At 36.6% G+C, this 9,563-nt stretch overlaps 1 protein-coding gene and 1 long non-coding RNA gene across 17 annotated transcripts in view; one reads left to right on the forward strand and one right to left on the reverse strand.

Moving 5' to 3' along the window:
• The window catches only part of adgrb2 (adhesion G protein-coupled receptor B2), a 280,838-nt gene that overhangs the window by 144,576 nt on the left and 126,699 nt on the right, over window positions 1-9,563 (reverse strand). For 15 of the 16 annotated variants that reach the window (XM_008421604.2, XM_017307461.1, XM_017307459.1 and 12 more), the window contains one exon: window positions 3,452-3,532. In XM_008421604.2, coding sequence (XP_008419826.1) covers window positions 3,452-3,532 — 81 coding nt within the window. The remainder of the gene's footprint in view (window positions 1-3,451; window positions 3,533-9,563) is intronic. The other variant, XM_017307460.1, reaches the window with a different exon arrangement.
• On the forward strand, window positions 45-6,197 carry LOC103472167 (uncharacterized). The gene is made up of 3 exons (XR_534813.2): window positions 45-3,049; window positions 5,761-5,815; window positions 5,912-6,197. It is a non-coding gene; the product is annotated as an uncharacterized LOC103472167 (long non-coding RNA).

The following is a 9,563-nucleotide window of genomic DNA, read 5'->3' on the forward strand; positions in this document are numbered from 1 at the left end:
GTTTAGGCTGAAAGACGATCCTCTGCATTTTAGTTCTTTTTTTTTTTTTTTCAATGAGCCCAAGTCCTTATATGGATTTTTTTTTTTATCTTTCACTTTTTAACCAAACTTATGCTATGTTTAGATCAAAGGAAGTGCCATATTTTCTATTTCTATTTAGCGATAATTTGCTTGGATGGTAGGATGTACTCTTATTAGTGTATTAAAGTGTGGAATTCATTTTGGAGATGTTGTTAGGAGAAATGGAGCAAGTAAAATGAACAAGAAAGTTATAGAAATATTGCATAGTCCATTTTAAAATCTAATATTGCTGTAGGCACAATGTGTATGTATCTCATTCCAAGATAAACATCTCACAAAAGTCTTAATTTTGCCCATTTTCACAATATCAGTTTGTTTGTGCTATTTCGGTTTGGTAATCATGCTACTCTCTTTAATAAACAATGTTACTGACTAAATTTATCTCTTAGTTAAGTTACTACATATGACTAAGTTACCTTTATGCATCTTCCAAAGTATAGAAAAAACTATCACATACAGGGGAAGTCAAAAGCAATAAAACGCCTGCATTTCTGTCAAATGGCATCCGTCTGAGTAATCAAGCTCAACAACAGAAGAACATGTCCAATATTCTCAGGGGCTTGGTGTTACTTAGACAAGTGACTGAGGAATAGAAAAGCCAAGAAAACGGATGTTCCTAAGTGGAAGAGAGACCTTGCATTCACAAGAGAGTACTGGAAATCGTTTGATCAAAAGGCTGTAAGATTTTATAGAAAAAGAAGAAATGTGGAGAAAATATTGGGTATAGTACATTTTTTTAAGAAGAAATGAGGACATTTTTTCTTCAATTTTATGCTCACAATACTATTAAGATTAACATTTTATGAGTGCAGTAAAAAAAAATGTTTTCTTTAGTTAGGCTATTTATCTTACTTGCTTAACACCCACTATGTAACAGGGGCTGTCAATCAATTACAATACTTTATTGTGATAAATCACATGTTGGCCATAGTTTATGATTAATTGCAGATTTCTAAGAAACCTTATAATATGTTCATAATATTCCAATGAGCATTGAAACAACACAAATGATGAGGGGAATGGTGCAAAAGATACATCTTATGTTTGTGCTGGTTTCCCATTTTGACTGCAAAAGGTCATGACAAGTTTTTCTGAGGAAGATTTATTAGGAAGAGCTTATTGAAACTAAAAGTCATAAAAGTCTGCAGAGCTTATTTGGATCAAGCTCAAAAATGTTTTAGATGGATAGATTTTAAACCTGCTGTTTAGAGTAAATCTTTTTTGATTTAACTGGCATAACTTGGAACTATTTCTTGTGTCTGATGTTTTTGTATTTAATCATTTTCATGTTGTTTTCATTGGTTCATAGAGGAACCAATGAAAGCAAATTATGTTTTGCCATGTTGTTTTTGTCTACAACAGTAAAATAATTCTGGGTATCTTCCCATTTCTTCTCCCTGTCAACTGTGAGCACCATTTACAGAGTAGATCAGAAGAGTAGAAGTGGACAGCAAGGGAGAGAGAGAGTGGAGCTGTTTTCAGAGATGACATTTTAATTAATGGCATATTAGCCCCACAGAGAAAAAAACTGAAACAGAGCAGGAATAACATTCAAACTACAGCACAGAACATGTGCTTCAATTGTGTGTAAGAAAAACAACAAGGTTAAACTCAATTTTACTTCTGTGGTTTAACGCCTCAACTTTGACAGCCCTACATGTTACATTTTAAAATCTAGATTATTTCCACTGGCATTTTTCTTTCACTTGTTACCCATCAAATTGACAATCCAACTAAAACGCGACAGACTTCTGAAAAATAATGGATTCATATGGAATGTGGCAGCATTGTTGCTAGATCCAAATCTGAAGAAAGATACTAATATTATCATAAAAAGACAAAAGCTGTAGGTCATCACTGCAGATAGGCCTGTCGAGGAAAAGAAATCCTATATGAGCAGTCTGAAGAATAAAATAAATAAATAAATTTTGAATCATAATTCATAGAAAAACATCTTTAGCACCCATACAAGTCCGAGTGCTTGCCCTTGATGTGCAATTCTCCAGCCAGCTGTGGCGAGGGTCCCATTGCTCCCACTCAGTTGTGCCCTTGAAATCAACAATTGAACACAACTGTAAATTTCCTCTCCCCCCTTTTAAATTGTTTATGAGCTTCGTGTCCTTTGATCGGGGCGTCATCACACGGCAGAGGAGGAAATTGAATTAATTGCATGTCCGTTAATCGCATTACATCTTCATTAACATGCCGTGAGTCAGGGCTTAAGCTCATCACGCGTGCCTGGAGGAGAGGAAGAGAGGGGAGGAGCAAGGAAGAGCAGGAGGGGAGAGCAGTTGAGAAGGACAAGATGCAAACGGGGGTTTCCCTCTCCGTAGGCTCTCCCTCCTCAGCACAGCGGTGGCTTTTTCAAACGATTGTCTCCATGAATCCTAGTCCAGGTAAGTATTGGATTCTTTAAGATAGAAAGCGTTCTCTTTTCTTCAAATGCTAGAAGTCTCAACTTAAACCACATACAGTGCCTTGCAAATGTATTCAAACATCTTGAACCTTTTGATATTTTGTAAGAACTACAAGCTAGAGTGTAATTCATAGGGATGGTATCTAATACACCAACATAAATCTGTGCCCAACTGAGAAGTGGAAGAAAAATGACACACGGTTTTTAAGTGTGTCATTTTTGTATTATGCTTTATGTATTTTCCTGTCACTTAGTGTCATTTCCTAGCACAATAAAGTAACTATGCAACCTTCAGTTGTTATAAAAAATGCTGTATTCAAATCAAACATAACTTAACTGAATTTGATGAATTAAAACTGGCCTCTGCCTTCAAAAAGCTCCAACACTTTCTGATGTCATCACAACAACGGTCCTCCATTATGTAGTTTACAATCGTTCTTTTTAGCATTGGAGTGAGAAGTAGTTCATACAATTAGCTTGCTAATTGTTGCCAACGCTAGTCTGGAGGAGCTGAGTGAGGGAAGAGGTGCTTCTGAAAATAACAGCCTCTAGGTGGGTATTAAACATACTTTTCATTAAGCATATATTTCTATTCTTTAAAAATATGGACTGATGTAGTATTCTAATGTTACTATGGTAATGTTTTCATTAGCTGTAAGTGGAAAATCACCATAAATAACCAAAAATAAGGCTTCCAAGCATCCATCTGTGGGTAATTAATATACAGTATGCAACGTCTTTCACTTAGTGATAAAGCTCCTAAAACAAATGGATTTCGAAAATATTCAGTTTTTGAATGGGTCTATAATTAATCAAGGGTGGCTTCTTTAAGTCGTCCCACTGTGCAAGCACACAAAGAACTGAAACTTTTCAGGTACATGACAACTTTCGGAGGTCAAGTTGTTCTTCATTTGCTCCAGGAAGCGAAGACTACCTCACACTCCTAACACTCACCTGTTTGTGCCTGAAACACACCTGGCAGGTCAGCTGATCGTGGCCTTTGGGTCTTCACCTTCAGGTCGTCATCGTATGGGTCTGAAACAAGCAAGAGGGATAAGCTATTAATCTTAAGCTCAAAATGTGCTTTTTGAGCGCATTTTTTTAATGTATTGATCAGGTACTACAGGTGTGTAATAGTGTTTTCTATGTACTAAATTAGGTCAACTTGTACTGGAAGCCAATAGCAGTTTTAATGCTTCGGTGAATGGGAGCTCGGCATCCTGCACTTCCATTTTTGCACATTCATGGAGGTCAAAATAGGCAAGTTTCGGTACATCCAAATCACGACTTGGCAAAATAAAAATACAAACGCCTACATGTCCTTGGCTTGCTCCTCATAGTAGAAAATTAATGGGGCGTGTTGATGCAGTTTGACACATAACGTTCACACTTAGAAAAACGGAATGTCAAATCTTCATAATTACCAAAAACCAGAGAAAGGGTCATTTTGAAGAACTCCTCGACTTTGAAAAACAACATAAAAGGCGCAGCGGCACTGTGATGCTGCTGTGCACCAAACATGAAATGATGTAAAACTTCACAAATTCAAACACTCAAATAAATAAACAGGCTGAATAGCCATGGCTGAGCTTTGGTCGGTTATTTCAGAAACATGATGTAAGTGTTGAGCATGTATGGAGAGGGAATACGCTTCCTGAAAAGTATAGCAAACAGTGCAGGAGTCTGTTTTATCTCAGTCAGTGCGAACGTATAGTTGCATGAGCCGAGGCTGTTGTGTGAGGTGCAAATTGATTTGTAGGCTCAGCTTCACCAGCACAAGACTTAATCAACTCCCACAGCAGGGGAAACAATCCTTGATTGGGTAAGATCTTCTTCAGTTTGCCGCTTCTTGCCAGTGGGATATTTAGCAGAAGTTATATTCATAAAAACAAACAAACAAAAAAGGAGCAAAGACAAACGGCTCAATGTCTGAGGTACATGATCCACATGGGATGCCAGTTTACGTGTTAAGACTACACAGCGCATAAATGATTGGCAATCAAAATATTTAGCATTAACCTAGGGGATGAACTAAGAAAGAATACGAACATGAGGGAAACATTGCTGCAGTGATCTGCAAATTAACACTCAAGAAAATATGTAGTAGTTTTGCTGGTAAAGATATTAAACAGAAGTGGCTGTTGTAATTTGACTCTACAAATCTGTCAAATCATCCAACTCTTTTTTCCAATAAACTTCTGTTGCACTTTGTTCTTAGCAGATCTGTTTCACCCCTGGACATCTCCATTGTGTAAAAAATCCAATGTGTAGGCTTGTGATTTTACATTGCTTTTCAATTGTTGAACATTCTGTGAAGCCTAAAATACATAAAGAATGTGGTTGTGGCTTGAACACTTAGTATTGGACAAGATCATTCGGAAACGCAACGAAAATAATAGCAAATAGCAACGTAAGACGGTAAGATTTCACGGCAAAAAGAAAGTCCTTGTGTACTCTGAGGAGATTCTCATGGATTTAGATGATTTCTTTTCCTATTGTAAGTCAATGCCACCAGAACATGGGACCACTCAAAGCCCTCTGTGCCTGCATGCAGGGTAAAAAGGTCACACCGGGGTCCACTCAATCCCACATGGGACTGCTCTACAGTTAGTCCTGTTTTCTCTAAATGGATATCAGAGCAAATATTTCTTTGATTGCTCATTTTCCGAAAAGATATATACATTTCATATAAGGACATTTTGAGGCATGAAATAGCAACAAACTTTCTCAGCTCTTGGGTAATTGTAATTACTGGCTATACATCACTATTAATCTGTTTATCCTGTTTGTTCAGCATCTACAGCCCTAATTAAATAATAATAATAATAATAATAATAATAATAATAATAATAATAATAATAATAATAATACTGCCCATTCACTTCAATTTCCATTTTACATACTTCTTTTTGGCAGTTTTTACTAACTAAAAAAAGACATAAATATTTTCCTCTCTGTGACTACATTTCTTTTTTGTTTGTTTTTGTTTATTGGAACCAGTTGTATTTATTGAGATTTTCAGAGGTCATCATCTACCAGTTTTAGTTATTTAACATGACAGAAAAATATCCTATAAACTGACATACCGTGACTTGCGTCGTACATGTAAATATTTATGTATAATGTATTATTCATTATGTATAATAAAACATTAAACAATTATCTTACAATTATCTTACTCTCAAAAATGTAGCACAATTCTTTAATAGTTTTTTGATCATGAAGTTGCTAAGTACATTTGTTTTTTTGCTTTTTGCTTTAAGGTGGAAACCCTTGTTGCTCAGGAGAGTAGAGAGTTCAGTGAAGCAGCGCTGGCGAGTAATGTCTCACATAAAATGACCAGCGAGCGCTACTTCTCCATCCTATTGTTTTCCTTTTCCCCATTGTTTGTCTCTCTTTGTCTTCGTTGCACAGAGGAGGATCTAGATGGATGCTGGAGCAGAGTTCACGACGACAGAAAGGGAAGATCAATATTTACAAACCCGTTTGAGCGTTGACCTTTCACAAACTCCGCCATACTGTTTAATGTTCTGGCCTGCACTTTAATGGACACATCATCACGCACTTCATCAAGCTGTCCTGCCCCCTCGTACGCCTACTTTATGCACTTCAGATTTTTTTTCTTTTTTTTTCCTTACAATCTCAAGGGGAGTTTATCCTTGGGATGTTTTGCTTGGAGTGTGGTAATAACTTTGTCAAAGCCAACTGGAGTATGACTGAAGTAAAATAATTTAAAAAAAGACATTTCTGCTCTAAGAAATGAAGTGATCACATCCTCTTAAGCTGCAGGCGCTAAGTTGATTGAAAAAGCCTATTAATATGTTGAAGAGAATGCAAATCTGAGTGAGCTCAACATATGAATTATGAATCTGCCTTAATACAGGTGATTTAAAGAAACAAGCTTGATGCTAAAAGAGGTGTAATTAAATCAAGCACCTCTAATCCGGTTTCCTTTAACCCCCTATTCTGGTAATCGTCTGGGAATGCAGCTATTGACGCAGTTGCATTGAATTAAGGGCTAGGAGTTAATGTAATAATGTGGGTGTTTTCTGGCTAAATATGTCTCTTCAGCTTGGGCACAGAATCTTTAAACGACTCTCAAGTGCTGCTCCGGTAATTCAAGGGTGTCAGTAAACATAGTAAGTTATTACAGAAGTGCGTTTCCACTTGGCAGGGTGCAAATGCAAATCTGTTTTCCAATACTTTTGGAGAAGACTTTAATCTAATTTTAAAGTATTAAAAAAAAAGAAAAAAAAGAATGTAGGTCAGATTTAAAGGTACAAAGCTGTGAAAAAAGGGTATAAAAAGGGCATATTTTCCCCCTTTGACCGCTATTTTTGCTTTTCTTTTCGCCAATATTAATATCAAAGATGGTCTAGCTGAAAATAAAATGCAGTTTTCAAATTATTATTTTTTTATTAAGGAAGAAAAGTCACCAAAACCAACCTGGCCTTGTCTCAAAAAGTTGCTTTGGGTTATCATCCTGCTGCATAGTCAAAGTTCAATTCTCCTCCAGTATTTTCAAGTGGAGAGAAGAATTTATCGTTCTATCAGACACTAGTGATAAAGGTTTTATTTATGTATTTACTTTATGTTTTTGGTCAGCTGAAATTTTGGCCTTGGTATTGTGATATGGATGCCATTTAGCAGTGGCTCTACTACACAAAAATTATCCATGTTTCCAATTATTGTGAAAACCATAACATAATATTTATGAGCTAATGCACTTCAATATATATGTCAAAATCATACAAATGAACACATTTGTATGAATGTTATTCAATATGTGTGAATAAAAATACCTTTGGAAACTTTTTATTGATGGTCTTATTTACAGACATTAACTCCACAAATCATTCCACAAATTTGCAATAGTCCCTAAATCAAAAGGTTATAGTATTGATTCAGAACTATTAGGCCAGGTGGATTTTCAAATTATCATTTTATTTGATTTCTACATTTGAGGAAACATATAATTCGCATCTTAACTTAAAATATCAATCTGTTATCACCTATGCATAATGATGGAGTAGACGTTGTTCTTTTAGTCTACATGGTGTGACAGCCCAACAATTTTCAAGTCCTGATATTTTATTTTGCGCTTTTCCTTTTTGTCAGATGACCTTCAACAAAAGCAACCATGTTAATCAAAAACAAATGAAAAATGGAAACAAAAATAAATCACTTTGCTGTGAAGAAAGAGCAGAAATCAGTCCTTGAAATTTAATAGTTTACTGGGTCTTTGGTTAGTAATCACTGGTTATTTTCAGTTAGTTGGAATTCATTGCTGAAAATTGTAGCGTTTCTAAAAGCATTCTTTCGTTCTCCACAGTGCTTTCAACTGGCGCCTTCATCACGGTGTTAAGAGAAGGGGAGATCTTCGAAAAGCAAAAACAAAAACAAAATAAATCCAAACCGATACACGGCCCAAGCACCAAAGCTTGGTGCTAGCTTGGTGCATAATGCTAGACACAAATACCCTGTGATACACATGACATCACAGAGAAAGGAAATAATAGCTACAAACTGTTGTGAAGTTGTATAAAGAATTCTTAGGATTTAAGTCTGCATGGAAGACGATGCATGGGTGTTCTTTTTTGTTTGTAAGTGTATAGGTGTAACGGAAGTCCACGTTTTGTGTGTGTGTGTATATGTATATATATATATATATATATTAGAGGTGTGCCGATCGATCGGCTACCGATCATAATCGGCCGATTTCCGTGAAAAAGTGTATGATCAGTGATCGCCGATCATGGTCTCTTGTTGCCGATCACACAAACTGATCACCTGCTTCTCATTTCGCTGCCTTCCTGTGCAGCTGGTCTCCTCTTTCCTTCGCATGGCATAAACGCGTAGCAACAAATCCTACAAGCAATGTGGTGTGGAACTATAACGCACTGAGTGTATGGGGAAGTTTGCGTGTTGCGGCGGAAAATTTAAGCACGTGGGGTGAAGCATGTCAAAATGCATCAACACGACGAATCTAATAAGGCATAAAAACAATGGCATACTTGACGGAGTTTGGCTACATCGAGGCTCACTGCAGTAAAAGACATATGGAGGATCAGATAGCAGGTAAAGCAGCGCACAGCTACAAACACTCACCCGGATTAGCATGACGGTCAGAAAGCTAAACAAATAACCCGCAAAATTATTTAAGTCTTCGAGCTGCGATGTAAAACGTTGGTTCTGCTCTCACTGTTGAACTGCTGCTACACGCTACAGGTAGTAATATTTCACAGACGGAGCGCCGCTTCTGCTCCACCTGGTAGTGACTCTCACACCGAACCTCTGCTTAAAGCTGCAGCATCTAACTTAAAAAATACCTTTTACATACATAATAAACTTTCGCTGTCCTCACATGAGACAGATAATCTCTGAAAAAATAATCGAACTCCTCCCTGTTCTGCATAATTACTCCGCTCAGTCAGAAACAGTCAATCAGAACTAGCAGTAATCAGCTAGCTATGCTATCAGGAAATTCTCATTCAGTAACTCAGGATTGTTTATTGTAATGTAAGCTGTATTTGCATTTGAATGTAACATTTTATACTTGAATTTTTTGGCAATGTTGAGAGGTCTTATTTTGACACTTATTATTATTTAGCCTCTTCAGAGCCTTCATATGTTTTCAGTCTGTTAAAGATAGTATTACCGATAGCAGTACAATTTGCACAATGCCTGTTTTGTTTTTTTCTTGGAAAAAGTTATTAAAAACAAGTTTTTGTTTAAATTAAGGTGAATTAATGGTTCCTTTTTCTACATAATGTAACTGGTAGTGCTTATGATTAAAAAAATAATAATTATGTGGTCGGTATCGGTGATCGGCAGTGATCAGCCCTCATGGGTGATCGGAATCGGCAGGAAAAAACCTGATCGGCACATCTCTAATATATATATACACACACACACGCATACACACATACATACATACATACATACATGCATGCATGCATGCACGCACGCACGCACGCACGCACGCACGCACTTACATACATACATTACATACATACATACATACATACATACATACATACATACATACATACATACATACATACAT

This window comes from Poecilia reticulata, linkage group LG11 (genome assembly GCF_000633615.1).
Source record: "Poecilia reticulata strain Guanapo linkage group LG11, Guppy_female_1.0+MT, whole genome shotgun sequence".
Lineage (NCBI taxonomy): Eukaryota > Metazoa > Chordata > Actinopteri > Cyprinodontiformes > Poeciliidae > Poecilia > Poecilia reticulata.